The sequence below is a fragment of the Dinoponera quadriceps genome, unplaced genomic scaffold, assembly GCF_001313825.1.
Source record: "Dinoponera quadriceps isolate SergipeBrazil2010 unplaced genomic scaffold, ASM131382v1 scaffold3579, whole genome shotgun sequence".
NCBI lineage: Eukaryota > Metazoa > Arthropoda > Insecta > Hymenoptera > Formicidae > Dinoponera > Dinoponera quadriceps.
The window spans coordinates 147,153-163,056 of NW_014557637.1; the positions used below are offsets into that span (position 1 = coordinate 147,153).

Below are 15,904 nucleotides of genomic sequence, written 5' to 3' on the forward strand. Positions count from 1 at the left end.
ACAGCTTAAAAACTACAAGAAAATATATAGTTTTTACCTGTCACTCTGGAGACCAAAATCGGCCCGTTTCACCCATCGTTCTTTACTACAGGATTGGCCGGATCGAATCAGATTGCTCGTTAAGATATTCGCGACGATCTCGGTGAGTTCGAATCGAATTCGTCGCTCGAGAAATAATCAGTCATCCGAGCGATCGCAAAGACGCAAGATGCATGGGCTACTACTAAGCAGCGAGACGGGAAATTAAAGGACTACGTTCGGAACAAATTAGGGCTCCTCCTCGACATCCGCTTTTTACTATGCTCCAGCATATAACGGTATAATGATATATCGACGACGGTCTGTGCTCGAAACCCCCGTCGCCGTTCGCACAAGAATGTCTCCCGTGGTTTTTGATATCAAACGACGAGACGTGGCCTGAGCATAAGAGAGCGCGGGGGAGAGGGGGTTTCGAGAACGATTTTTAATTAGAGAAGAGCCGACGTAGAAAGCGGATTATCCCGGCAGATTTGCACCCGGTGGCTTTCGAAGAGCGCCCGATTGTTACGGCGAGTTTCGAGTTGTAGCGCGAAGCGTTCCGGGAGGGACCCGACGGCCGGAGATACTTTTTATTCGTATTTATTCTGCGCTTCTTTCCCTAATTAGCGTTGCAACACATTAATGCAAATGCAACTCGATCGCGGGGTCCTCGCAATCGCAATAACCTCGTGGTGCAAAAGACGATGCGCGACAATACTTTGATAAAAAAAAAAAAAGAAAAAAGAAACTCGAATTAGCTCTAATTATCTTTTATTTATTGATCAAGCTAATCAGGAGAGTTTTAATTTGTTTAATGTAAAAAGGAAAAAATAAGAGAAAAGACAAAGAAAACACGATGCATTTTAATAAAGTTGAAAATTCGAGAAACGAAATTGTAATTTTCCGACCCGCATCAAACACAGAGTGTTTAAATTAAATTTCGAGAAAATCAAAAGAAACACGCGGTGTATTTTAAAATTAAAAATTCCAGAAATGAAATAAATGTGTAATCTTCTAGCCTGCATATCGAGCACGGAAATACCCAAATTAAATTCTGAACCTTCAATCATGATCGTATACGTGTCACATTAAATTACTACAAATGCTAGTCCCGAGATGAAGACAAGATGAACGAGAGAGCCCCGAGGATATTTCACGTTTTCGTGCGAGTCGGTTCTCTCCCGCGTACGCTTCGCGTCCATCGACGGATATACTCGAGCATCTGTAAATCGTCTGTATCGAGACTCGCGGGGGCACTAACTTGAACGAGGCTTGGAGCTCTTGGCGAAGCGTCAGCGGCCTGTTCTCCTGCGTCGGCGTGTTCTGCGGAGTGCCGGGCCCGCTGCCGGAGCCCCGCTTCTTCAGGACGCTCTTCAGGGGCACGGCGTGGAACTTGGGCTCCTTCGCCGGGATCTCCTCGACACGCGACGTGTCGATCGCCGGATCCGGCTGGGACACCCTGAAGACGTACATGTTGTCGTCCTCCTCCTCCACGTCGACGTCTTCCTCATCTGTGCGGGCAAACGTTGAGAACGCGCGTGAAAGCAAACTCTAGGGAACCCATAACGATCGTTAATTTTTCACGAAATTCCGAACTCTCGCATGTATATTGAAAAAAATATACTTATACAGGGGGTCCCAAAATTAACCGCATGTGAAGTACACTCCGAGAGATTCATGGTACTAAACGAAGCCATTTCGCGTTTACCAAAATTTCTTTTCGAATCGATAATGTTTAAATGAGAGCTATTTAAAGATTTCAAATTAGCATACTGGGTTGTGCCGTCAGGAGCGAAATCACGAAATGTCATGAGTCATGTAGACTGTTTTTCTTCGGCCTCAATAAAGACTTTATTATGCAGTTATGCATATCTGAATTTACTGGTATTTTGAATAGAACTTATTTGTACAATTTTCATAAATAATAGTCCGTCGGGTTTTCTCGAGGCCAAAAATATTTTTGAACTGTTGGAACAACATCTCGTGTAAGAAATTATTTGTGTGTCGTTTAAGCATATTGCTTTATTTACAGTCGTTCTTGCAGTGGTATCGGTAAACAATTTTTTATGCCGCTGAATGCGCCGTTTCTACCTCGCGCGTAACTTCGTATGCTAATTCGACAACTTTAAACAGATCTCATTTATTGAAACTATCATTTGAATGGAATTTTGATAAATGAAAGATTCGGTTTGGTACACTGTTAACCAAGTAACGCCAAAATTGGAAATACATGTTGAAACAAAAGCCGTAATTACGAAGGACATTTCAAGGTACGTACGTCGAATTTGGAGATACCACAAAATATGTATTTCCAAATATGGAGGCACTATTGCGTAGTATCCAAATTCGAGGTACCTGACTCGCAGGGTTTTTATTTCAACGTGTACTTTCAACTTAACAGTGTAACCTCCAAGAATCCTCCGGTGTACTCTGCACGTGGTTATTCCGAGACACCCTCTATAAATAGTGTGTGAAAAGTGAGAAAAACACGAAGATGGCTATATTTAATATTTCTTATTTTCTCGTGCCCGGGAAATTCGAGCGCGTCGAAAGCCCGACGGTTCGCAGGTAAACTCGACATACGTGAGCGCGCGAGCGCTCGTTGATTACTCTTTCCGATTTATATAATTATGCGGCGATGGGTCACGCGACGGTGATTAGGCTCTCGATTTGTGAAAACCTATCGGCGAGTGACAATCGTAACGCAGTCGTTCGCAGTCAATAATCAGGCACGCATCACGAAGGCAAGTGCATTAATATACCGCGGAATTGCGGTCGTCAATTAGCGCGGGACGATAATTAACGGTAAAATTAAATTCCCGCTAATGAGATAAACAGCGCTAAATAATTCCGCGGTAATACGCGCGCCATTGTGCCGGCCGTAATTTTATAACCTTATATCGCAATATTTGAAAATCGGAATAATGGGGACGCGCAATAATGGAGGGAGAGAAAAACGCTGACCGAGCTCTCTCGCGCGTGCCGTATTGTTTACGACGGTAACGCAACAGCACGTTAGGGCCAAGGATTAAATGAGCCGGCTTGATTAATGATCCGGTAGGATCACACTTACCCTCGTCCTCGCAGTCCGAGAGCGGAATTTGCCGTTGTCTCGCCAGCAAAGTGGGACTCGGTGAGCTGAACATCGGCGGGGGCGGAATCGGGCCGATTTCGCTCAACGGGATCGGCGGTTCTGGTAGTTCCGACAGCATCAGGGTATTCTGAGGCGGTAACGGGTAACACCTCTCGATCACCTGCTGATTGTCGGCGCTCTGATCCAGCACCCCCTTCTCCACTGAAAGCAGAAAGAGGAAGCATGATTTTACACAACGGTGCGTGCACAATCGTCGGTACATCGTTGACGACGATATTCGACTCGCAGGTACAGTTATACATGACCGAAAACATACTCTCGCGTAACTGTTATCTTATCGAATTAATCTCGCTCTGTTTATACTTTCCGTCGAGTTATAATTAAGTTTTCCCTTGTATCGACGCCGGGGCGTTTTCCAACTTGGAAGAAGTTGGATTACACAATATTGAGTCATCTTTATTATAAGATCAATTTCACGATATTAACGAGAAGATCGGGAGAAAGAGAGAGACGGAGGGAAGGAGGAGAGACGCCCGCGGAAAGATGATTATTATTTTCCCTCCGCCCTTCGCGGCGGAACACGGCGGAACAACAGCACGGGAAACGCGACTCATCCGTTACGTAGCGGAGCGACTCGCGGAATCTGCGCCGAGAGGTAAGAACACGACCGAAAGAACTCTCGTTCGATGAAGTCAGTCGTTTCGGGAAACGTGATTCATCGCGTTGCTCGAGCAACAATATCTTGGCAAGCGAGGGCGACCGAACGCCGCTCGAACGTTCGCTCGCTCGCTCGTCCGGCTGCAGCTGCAGTTGGCGAGATTTACGAAACGTCGTTCGCGGCGATGATTCGCGCGCATGCGAGAGAAGGCTTCCCCGAATTTGTTTATTATTAAATCCCACCGGCCACGCGCGCGTGCTCGCGCGAGAATGCCGAGCGGAATTTTTAATTCCGCGTGCCGCGCTCTTCACGTGCACTCCACCCCGCTCGTTTTTCTTCTTCGCTTCTTTTATTTTGGACTTTTCTCTCTCTCTCTCTCTCTCTCTTCCCCTTTTCGCAAAATTTCATTTTCCCGCGAACAGCCAGGGGACGTGTTTTTCGCGAATAACGAGCCGTGCTCGGATATCGGTTTCGGCCGGAATGTTAAATAACTCTGTGGATGCGCGCTCGCTCGCTCGTTCGCTCGTTCCTCGCTGGCCATTTGATAACGTCGCGCACCTAAATTCTGACACAAAAGGACGAAGTTCCGGGCGCGGTTTCGACGAGATACTTCGGCTACCACGCATAACCTGCTGCTGTCCCCGTCGCTTGATCACATATTTGAACATATTTGATTCCTCCTCTCCCCTCCCCCACCTGTCGGTCGGTCGAAATTTATCACACGGTGTGACGGTGGTCGTGAGAATTTTCGGCGCACGTAAGTTCATTTTATCGCGCTGCGAGAGTTTGCACTTTGTTCGCGTCAAGTATCGGTGTTCGATTAACTCTTTGGCAAGGTGGATTTTCAACGTATTCAAGAAAGTGGGGTCGCATCCGATCCCCCCCGTGCTCTGTTTTGTTCATTTTTCGTGTAATCGATACACAAAATGGATAAAAGAAGCAAGTAATAACACGAAACATTCTTCATTCTTTTCGACGACCGGCTGACTTCTCAAACGTAAATGTAATAGCATATTCATGACGTTAAAAATTATATTAAAACATAGTAAATAAACGTATCAATGCATAAATATAATATCATTTATTTTCATTTATAAAAATCAATTAGGAAAATCTATGGAAATGATCAAAACTGTCTGGCAGAATTATTAAAAAAAAAATCATAGGGCGAACGGCTCGACCTGCTTGGCAATCGAAAGGTTAAGAAGAGGAACAGCTGTAAACAACGTTGTAAAATAAACGAAACCGTGGGGGTCAATCTGGCCCCCTCTTATTATTGGAGGGTTAATCTCCACAGCTTGCGCGAGTAAACACCGACCGGACGACACGCGATATCGCCGGCTTTTATCGGACAGTGTATCGCAGTGGAGCACGCGTTGGCGTGCAGCATGATGTGATGGAGCTTTCGCATTTTTCGCTCCTAATCAGTTAAGACCAGCCGATGACGCGCGTGAAAGATGAAGATTAAACGGAGAACCTTTATTGGCCGAACGTGTCAGTCGAAACGCGGTGGAATCGATCCCTCCTGGCCTGAAATTATGTTGTGACGTGCTCGCATAATGCATATTACGGATCACATCGAATATTTGATGTTGACTAATGGATCATTTGTAATTTAACGACAATTTTACATCGAGAGCTGTAAATATGACGTGTACATGCAGGCGCGAGGGCTTTGTGCGTCCGTGCCCGAGTTCGTTCACTTTATTAGAGAGGATGGGAGGGAGGGAGGGAGGAGAGAGAAAGAGAATCTCAGATTCTAATAAACGTTATTAAAAGATGTAAATGTCACCGGAGATAAATAGAGGAGCGGCCGTCGTCAAAGGTGAATAACTAAATCCAATAACAAAACTTTCAGCGCTTGTGTACCCTCAATGATTGCATAATCGTATTCGTGGGGCACTCGGATTCGCAGCGGGAACTCGTGGCTCTGCGGCCGAGTAAAAAATCGCCGGATAAAAGACGTTGTTATCGCTTAAGAACCGATGATCCTCGAGTCGCAGGCGATGACCCTCGAGTCGCAGGCGCAGACCCTCGCCCGAAAGTTTTCGCGAATTTTTGTCGGTAAGTAACGTGATTAGAAAGAAACTGGACATTGTGCGGAGTAGGCAAGTGAACATATGATTTATATATAGTTACTTGTATACAATTTTTATCTGAATATTTCTTTAAGCCTCTCGAACCGTCAACATCACAGAAGAGAAACTGTACTTGAAGCATCATAAGTTGTGCAAGTTCCAAAATTTGATCCACCACCTTCGACATGTTCCAGCTGTTACTACAACTTCTTCGAGCACTTCGCATAAGTTTCTCGCTACTTGCACCTCCTTACTGGCTTTTTCGAACTCGCAGAACATGCAATGTTTCAAATGCAGTTTTTCTCCCGTCACGTCAACAGTTCGGAAAGTTTCAAGAAATTCACTTGTATACGTAAAACTTTATATGTAAATAACCCATCAAACACTATTCCGCCTTCTCAGAGGGGAAAGTCCAGTTTCTTCCTGATTGGATTGTTTACACTGAAAGAAAAAAATGCTGCACTCTGTAATTATAATTGTCATAACCTGCACAGAAGAAGAGAATTAGCTTACGCAGCAAAAATTAGCTATCCATGTAATACAATTGAAATTTAGTTACCAGACCTAGTTTTTAACCATGGGAGCTAATTTGTTTTTCCGTACTGGTTATAACATTTAAATTAATTTTCCAGCATTCGTGCGACTCATACCCGTTTCTGCCATCGTGGTTTAAATCTAATCGACGATTAACACAACGGAATTGACCAACCAAGCACTCATCAGCTAATTGGCCAGTGCGATTGGCCAATTCCGTTGAGTTAATCATCGACTAGATTTAAACCATGAAACGGTAGAGACGGGCATCAGTCGGCACCGTCCAAATTTCCCGTCAAAGGGGGAAAACAGCAACACACAGCATCCCTTCACACATAATTAGCTTGCCCAAGAGGCCACGTCGGGCGAATTCGATCGGCGAAATGATTTTCGCCGTCTCTCCTTCCGACGCTTCCTCCCAATCACTCCCGTTCAGCCGGGTTTTTCTTCACGAAGTCGTCCGAGCGGAAACGAGCACGGGCCGCACGCTCCTGTCGATATATTCTACCTGTCGATATATGCGCCGGACTTTTCTCTGAGCGAGCGCGATCGATACGCGAGCAATGATGAGAATCGTCGCAGTGTAGCGCGAGCAATACACGATGCGGCGGCCAGGCGACTTTAGCGGTTAGCGAGAGCGCGAGGAAGCGTACTCACTGTCGAACAAGATCAGCCTCCTGGCTACCACCCTGGCCTCGAGGGTATTCGGCCTGTTCGGCTTTTGCTGGTCCCCGGCATCCGGGACCGAGCCCGAGACCGGCGCCGAGCCGGTCGTGCCCAGATTGGCGGCCTGCGGCTCGCCGCCGCCGCCGCCGCTTGGCGATATCGCGCCATTCGCGCTCTGTTCGGTCTTATCCTTCTTCGGCTCTGCAACAGAAAAAAAATATCGGCACCGTCAGAGTGGCGTCGGGCTATGCGCACGTTCTACCGGCCGATTTCCTTTCCTCTCGATTTCTCTCTCTCTCTCTCTTTCTTTCCTTTTCTCTCCTAATCTCGTGCCTTTCTTACTCGCGAATCTCGCGGGGTGACGTGTTCGCTCAGAGAAAAGTATCGTCGGGTCGGCGGAACGTTCTTTTTTCGTCTTTCCTTTTTTCTCCTTCATTCTGTCTCTCTCTGTCCCTCTATTTTTCTCTTTTGCTTTCTCACTCGTGAATAAATGAATGACGGATCACTTTTTAGTAAGATTACTTTTCGGTGGTATACCGCGGAGAGAGGTTCGCCTCTGCGTATTTTCCGATCGGTATATATTCGCCACGATGACGTAGCAAACCTCTCTCTCTCTCTCTCTCTTTTTCGTTGGCTCCCGGGCGGACTTAATTCTGTGAGTCAGTTGATCGAAGGAGATGCTGTACACAGATATATAAGTACGAGAGAGCCTGCCGCAAAGGTCGAGAGTAACGCTCGTGCCGCATGTGGTAACCGTGAATGATTAAATACGCACGTGCTCATCTGTACATTTAATTAATGTTTGCTTAACTTTATTAAAAGTAAACAAGAGTTTGAATAATTCCGTCGTCTCTTACGGTTGCGAACTAATTAAGAGTTTAACAGCGGCAAAGCTTTAACGAAACGCTACTATATTCTCTTTCTCTCTCGCGCGCGAGAGAGAGAGAGAGAAAGAAAGAAGTCGGCGCATTATATATTTATGTATCATAATTATACTTTATATTATATTTATCTTATATTATATTCACATGCGTTTACCTCGCGTTATTCTTGTGTATTGCGTAATTAGTTGTGCAATTAGTCGGAATAATTACGGTAATTGGTTGGATAATTCGTCGAAGCGGCTTTAAAATATTAACGCTAATAAATGGCACACGGTTCAGTCGTCAAAGAGCGTCCGTGCACAAAGAGTCACAAATGCCTGACCGTTCCATAGATCGAGAATATACGGTTTTCGACCTTATGCTTATGTACATAAGGTTGAAAGTCATATATTCGGTGTCACATTGACTTGGCCATTATAATTACGATTATTTATGCGATTTTCAACCTTATTCGTACAGAAAAAGAAAGAAATAGCTTCCAGAGGTAAAAATTAGTTGTTCGTATGATACACATAACTGAAATTCAGTTAATTTAATTAATTCTTTTCCCTTCATCCAGCTAAAACTTAGGTCTAGTAACTAAATTTCAGTGTTACATGGACAGCTAATTCTTTTCATCCGCGCACATACAAGCGTAAAGTCGAAAGCTGTATACTTGCAATCTAGAGAAACAGCCCGGCATTTATTTGACTCTTTGTGTACGAGAGGAGAATCGGATCGCGGCGAAAAAGGGAGAAAAAAGGAGGGAGAAGAAATCCGCCGATGGCTCTCGCGCTCGACTCGCGCGAGTTTTCAAATTACGTTTATGTCTTCAGCTGGTGACCGAGTGGTCGCCGAAAAGCTGTCTACCGTTGCGACGGTTCGACATACGCCCGCTATGCTATCCACCGTTGACGTCCACCGCGAAAAAGGACACGCCGATTTTCCAGGCCGGTCCGGATATCACGCGAATGAACGAACGAGCGAACGAATAAGGAGCAAAAAGGTTTCGGCGCGCGCGTTGTACGTTATCGACACTGCCGGGCTGTCGGTTTTGCGTTATTCCGCGTTGCGGATTTTCCGAATTTGACACATTTCCGATTCGACGGCGATTAAAGGTAGCGCGAGGTGCTCAAAAATTCGCTTTGTACCGCCGCTGCCGCCGCGTATCGATAAATCATTCGCCGCTGGATTTTCCAAAGCTGCCGCTGCATCAGCCAAACGTTACATGAGAGAGAGAGAGAGAGAGAGAGAGAGAGAGAGAGAGAGAGTAATAGAGAGGGTGGAAGGTTCGTTTCATCGTGTGTGGATCGATTAATGTTCGAATGTTTCGACATTAATAATATACAATAAATACGTTCGTCGTGTGACTCCAAATCCCCGCCGCTGTATCTTTCATCGAGGCAATCAAAAAGAATATCGTTTATAATAAAACACAGAGTGGCAACGCGCGGTGTCGTTCCGGCGACGCTCGGTTGATTAATCGTCGGGAAACTGGAAAATTGTTCACCTCGACGTGTATGGGCTCTCTCGCTTAATTAATGCGGCGATTAATTTTAAATAATCATGAAAAATCGCGAGAGCGCACGGGCCAAGTGCGCCGAGAGATGTGTCAACGAGAAGACGGAGCAGCTGCAACAACAGCGGGCTAGCTTGTTCTCTTGTTAATTTTCCGCCACCGGAGAAATTTATTATCGAGAACTAGAGATAACTCGCGGAAGTGTGTGTAATTAAAAATTTAATAAACTGCCAGGATACCGCCGTTATTTTATATGGATGGTGCGATTCTCTGTCCGTCCCCTCCTCTTTCTCTTTCTCTCTTTCATTCTCTCCCGTTTTCGTTCTTTAATAAAACGTGAAAACGATAAATTATACAATTTTCGCGTATACACTGAGAGAAAAATACTTAAAAATTTATTTGCAAAGGATATAAGATTTGTTTCACAGAGATGAGCTTTCACAGACGTAAGGTTTGTTTCACAGAAATTCCACAGAAATAAACCTCACATCTCACAAATAAATTTTCAAGCACTTCCTTCTCAATGTGTAGCGTAACGCGGCGGCTCGCACGGAGAAAACAATTTTGACGGAGCAGCAAATTGCTTGTTAATTGCAGTGACAGCAAAAGACTTTGTTACACGGAAAAATTGTCGCTGTTGTAGCGAAACGTTCTGCGACAACGATAAAATTTAGTTGGCATAATTACAAATTAATACTCCTAACAAATCTTTTTGCTATCATTATAATAACGAACAATTTGCTGTGCCGGCAACAAATCTTTCTCCGTGTCGGGTCTTCACGGATGGAGAGGCGACACGTTCAAATGAAACTCGGCGGAAGATGAGAGCGCGATCGATTGTCGCGGTAGACGAAAGGCAATAATTCGGCAATGCGCGCAGCTGAACGATGAGATATGATTGGCTAACAAACCGCGTTAGATCGAAGCCGATCGCAATCAAGTGCGGTCGGATCGGACACGGCGCGAGGAGGGCCGTGACGAGATGCTGTTTGATGTCGGGAATGAAACGTCACGTGCCAAATGTGCCGCGGAATACGTCGTGCGCGAACGAGACGAGTTCGAAAGCATGGGACGGAAAGGCAGTGTCGATCCGTCAGGAATTCGTCGCGACGACAAGCAGTCATTCATCCAACCGTGCAGGCGTTCGGTGTACAATGACACTTAAAATTCAACATATATTCAAATTCACATTCGTGGCCAAATGCGTATCGACAGCCCGGTGGAGAATCACGCGTCCGTGCATCGGGCGAAATTAAAACACGATCACGTGATAACGCTGTAAGTGACAATCAAGATTGGCCCGGTGAAAATGCGCGGTCGAGGACTCGGTCGAAAAGCGTCGCTTAAAATTAAACATCAAGATATGTACATAAATTGAAAACACCAAAATGTTAAGATATATAATTATATTGGCGACTGTCCTACCTTGTTGCCACATATGATTACTTCAGTAACCATACAATAATTGCTTTAATTACTGACAGCAATTATTACTGTTGTTTTCTCCATGTTGAGTCTTAAAGAGGAAGATACATTTCAGAATGATTTAGTATATTATTCAGAATTGTTTCAAAATTATTTAGTATAATATTTTCCAATAATAATGTCCAATAGAGCTATGCGTCAATAGAGATTTAAATTCAGATTCGGTGTAATAACGAAGCCGAAATGAAAAATAAAAAAAAACGGCAGAGAGATTCAAGATGAAATGCCTCACGGCTCAAGGAGCATTATTGGACACGTAAATAAGCACTCATGAAATTGATCCTAAGGCAAGTACTCACAATCGTCAATTATTCCTGATATTTGATCGACATAATTAGCACTGCTTACTCGTGGAGTTAATCTCGCGCAGACACGATTCGACCGGAGAAAATGTCAATTAACGTATTAATCACAAAGATGCCAAGGCAAGGCAGTCCAATAAAACTTTCTAAGAGTCGTGGAAATATTTTTAATGCCCAGGAGGAGGGAAGGACGTGTTAACTTTGCTTCGGCACGCTCGTAATTACTGCTTCGTCTCGCATCGTAATTACTCGAACGCGGAAAAGTGAGCAACGTGCACAGTAAAAAATGTTATGTTAAATTCAACACATTTCATACGTCTCAAACGGTCCATTCAAATTTTTGTGTCACTTTAACACGAAGTAAATATGTTGAAAAGTAGCATAAATATTATATTAAAAATTAACGTAAAATTAATATCCATAATATATTAATCGACATTGAAATATAAAATATGTTACTTTGACACTCACATATATTGAATATCGATTCAACACAAAATATCGAGATAACATAAACACAATATGTTAAATTGACGCACGGGTATTAAAAATTTCACACGAATGTTTTAACGAGGACCGATTTTAATATAAATACAAAATGTCCTTTACCGTGTACGGCATTAAAAACAATATCGGCAAAAAGCGAGGAGCCACTTCATTTTTCACCAGCGGATCATAAAAAATCAAAACACCGCGAGAACCTCTGAGCGGTTGGACTTATCCGATGTGTCGCGAGTTTTCCCGAATGTTTTTCCCACTGTGTCTCGAGCCGGCGAGTGATAAAAGCATATCTTGACGAGTACGTGTGTCGTCGCGTTTTCGTTCCTGTCGGGCGGCTGAAATATTTAATAAGCTCCTGAAATATGTAATCGGGCTCGTTCGTCGGTGTCGTGTCACTTAACAAGTGTGTCGCCTCGATTGAGTCGTATCTGCGTGAGCAACAGTGCCAATGTCAGTGTTATAAGAAGAATGTGTCCGAAGCGCCACAACGGAGCAGCCGGGCGCAGGGATGTTAGGTCAGGACGCGGATGCCGAGACGAGGCCAGTAATACATCATGTATTGCGAGGTGTGTGAATTATTTATTATATACCCGAGTCGAAATGTAGGCCGGCATTCATAATGCGTCGTCATTTGGCAAGAGTATACTCATAGCTTCATAAATCTCGAATTATTCGTCGACCCGCGATGCCTGCGCTTATTTCTTGCAACGATAAATATTGAGTCGATCGAATGACGAGGCCCGCGAATACGATTTGCAATTAACTATGCCCTGAAAGATTGCGAATAATTGACGACTGTGCGAACACCGGCCTTAGGATGTAAAACTTTCAAGTGCTGATTTGCGCGTCTAATAATGCTCCTCGACTCGCCGAGGCATCTTGAATCTCCTGCCAGCGCCTTCTTTTCATCCTTGTTTAGTCCTGTTGTTGCCCCGAGTCTCCGAATTTGAATATCAATGCGAGCACAGCGTTATTGGACCCTATTGAATTATTGCTCTCCCAACTCCTTTCTTTCCAGCTATTTTGAATTCCACGGAAGCTTCCAACGTCGATGAAAAAAAAAAATAATAACGGAAAGATTATAAGATACTAAGACGTGCCTATCTTCTTTATCCTTCAGTCCCATTATTTACCTATATTAGTCATTTGATATTCGTTCACTTCACATTATATTATTTACTTCATCTCACTCTTTTATTATATACTTTTCTTGCCTCACATTGTTTGTTTATTTCATATTATCTATAGTTAAATAGACTACATGATTAAAACATCGTTTGAAATTAAAGATATAAATATTATATTCAAGTAGAATATTGAGATAAGCGAATGTTGAATAATCTCAAAATGAGTCTTGTTATGACTCAATGTAAAGCGGTATTAAATAACCGTTTGTAATATCAAGGCAGGACAATAGCTAGTTATGTAAAAAAACGGTATTAGTCATTTATATCAAGTCATTTATATCAAGGTAAGGCGTAATTAAATTAGTAGTTATATATTCCGAGATTCTCCATTAGTTCCGCAAGTTCGACGGAGCTTGCAGGGTTGACGTGAAATCCAAATTTCGACTCGGGAAGCGCGGTGCATATAAATGCGCCCAGCTAATTATATAAAAAACGACATTAGTCATTTACATCAAGGTAAGGCGGTAATTAAATCAGTAGTTATATATTCTGAAATTCTCCATTAGTTCTTCAAGTTCGACGGAGCTTGCAGGGTTGACGTGGAATCCGAATTTCGACTCGGGAAGCGCGGTGCATATAAATACTACCCGCTATCTTCATACAGTGTTCGCGTCAGACAAAATTAAAGTGCGACAATCGATATTCCTACGTACGAATCGCGTATAAAACGGCGAGTGGGAATACAGTTCGCGTCCGTCCGCCCTTCTCCTATGTTTATACTCGCTCTTTTGCACCACAAAGGCACGACGTAAATAACTATATGCCGGCGAGGGGAAGGGGGTTTCCGCGGTTGCCGATAAATATTAAGGCGCGGGTGTCATGAATATTGTATAAACGGGAGCAAGGGCAGTTGCGGAAGAATAGATGAGAGGGAGAGAGAGAGATTGCCAGACTCGGGGTTCCGAAAGGACACGTGCGCTCCACACCCACGCTCCCCCCCTCCCCCCCTCACTCTCTCTCTCTCTCTCTCTCTCTTTTATTTTATCGTGCAAGATCATGATCGATTCGCTCTCGTTGTTTGACGGATCTCTCGCAGGTCCAGGAAGCGTGCGCTTTCGCGGACGTCATTCTGGCGAATCGCCAATGGAATCCCGAAAGCGCGACGTGCGGGCGTCGGTTCTTTCGACACGTTACTAATAATGTCAACAACGTATAGCACACAGCGAATAGTTCGGCCGCGTAATTCGAGTCCGTTGCTGCACGATCTCGATTAGTTTGTATTTCGCCCCCGGAAACGGTCCTCGGTGCGTGACCGCCGCAAAATGCAATCTCCCATACGGGCGAGCGTAAAAGCAAAATTAAAGGATGGTGGAGTTTTCAAATTGATAAATTATATAAACTCTGCTTATTTTTATCAAGTCACGACATTTTCACCTTTCCCGCGTTGGCGTTTATTTTGCGAACTCGTGGGACGTATGAGTTTATTTAAATAAATCGCACTCTCGGGAAAAACGATAGGATACATCGCGACTCGATTTACACCTACTTTATATGAACTCGTGGAATTTTTTTAAGCCTCTTTCGTTATTCATTCGTTCATTCATTCATTCAATTATTTGCGAGAAAATATTATTTTTCGCGTGAAACACATAAATCCCAATCTGTTAGCGTATGCAGTGAAAAACATTTTGTACTCATATTAAAATCGGTCCTTGTTAAAGTGTTTGTGCTAAATGTTGAACATGCGGTAATTTAACATATTGTATTTTGTATTGAGCCGATATTCAACACGTGTAAGTGTATATTAAAATAACATATGATAATATGTATAACGGCTCTCAAGATTTACAATGAAAAACAGACAAATAAACAAATCAAATATTTGTTACTTTTCAACATATTCATCTTGTGTTAAATTAATACAAAAATTGGTGTGGACCGTTTGGGACATGTGAAATGCGTGAAATTTAACGCGAAATTTTGTGTGTGTGCAAAGAAAAGAAACAATTCTACAAAAAGAATATCATTAGAAAATAATGAGATCGAGTCGAGTTTCTGGTCGACACCGTGCGCATTCTCGGCTTGCGAGAGCGCCAACGTCCGGGAGGCATCGTTCCCACGCAACGAGTCAATTACAAAAACGGCATTTTTCGCGAAACACAAAGGCCACGGGAAGCCGTCGGAAATTCGACACCGGTGGTGTGCGAGAACGGCCGTCTCGTCACTCGTCGAGCTTGAAGCGCAGCGTCGAGGGTTAAACGGGCCGTCGCCTAATTCCGATCTAATTCCAGCCAATCGCAATCTCTCTTTCTCGCGGATCCCTAATGCGTGTGGCCACCGAGAATTCTCTTTCAGTCCGGACGTGTCAACGCGTCGCGACTCGCGATTTAGACGCGCGACGCGGTGATTAAGCGGCGCAACAAATTTCGTACAATTAGTCGACGCGAGCGTCTCTCCCGTCCTCTCCCCGTCTTCCTACTTACTCCGCCAGTTAAGATGAACGATACGGCCCATCGGTGATTAATGTTCTCGCCGTAGGCTTTAGGCTCGCGCAATTTCGAGGTGGCCGCCGTCGGGGCTGCGACGATTAATCGCCGCGACAAATTTCGCAATTAGTCCTGCGCCCCGTCGTTGCCGCGCGAGTTGAGACGAACGTCGACGACACGGCTCATCGGTGACTGATGCTGGTCGCGAAATTCGAACTCGAGCGCGAGTGATTATCGTCTGCCGCGTCGCAACGTCCGCTTGAGACTGCTCCGAGAAGCTAGAGACTCCGCGCGAGGAAGAGACCACGGTCGAAAATAGATCAATGACTTCGCCGAAGATGGATGCCGCGCGGCGCCGATGACCTTCCACCCGTTACTTTGCCCGCGATTTTGATACGTCGCCACGCAATTTCGCGGGATCGCCGTCTCGCGTTTCGTTTCCGGCTCGCGGAATTCCGGCCGGCCGGCGTCCTCTGGCGAATTTTCAGAATTCTCGCGCGGCTTTGAAAATCCTGGCTCACGAATCTCGCGGTTCCTCGAAGTGACTCAGTAATAGCAAAATCTTATTAGCTG

The 15,904-nt window shown here is 44.5% G+C and overlaps 1 protein-coding gene across 8 annotated transcripts in view; it reads right to left on the minus strand.

The window, feature by feature from the left end:
* The window catches only part of LOC106749325 (phosphatase and actin regulator 3), a 297,230-nt gene that overhangs the window by 12,920 nt on the left and 268,406 nt on the right, over positions 1–15,904 (minus strand). For 6 of the 8 annotated variants that reach the window (XM_014628668.1, XM_014628664.1, XM_014628666.1 and 3 more), the window contains exons 6-8: positions 7,040–7,249; positions 3,092–3,313; positions 1,280–1,529 (exon numbers count right to left, since the gene is read on the minus strand). In XM_014628668.1, the coding sequence (XP_014484154.1) occupies positions 1,280–1,529; positions 3,092–3,313; positions 7,040–7,249 (682 nt within the window). The remainder of the gene's footprint in view (positions 1–1,279; positions 1,530–3,091; positions 3,314–7,039; positions 7,250–15,904) is intronic. The other 2 variants (XM_014628669.1, XM_014628667.1) reach the window with 1 other exon arrangement.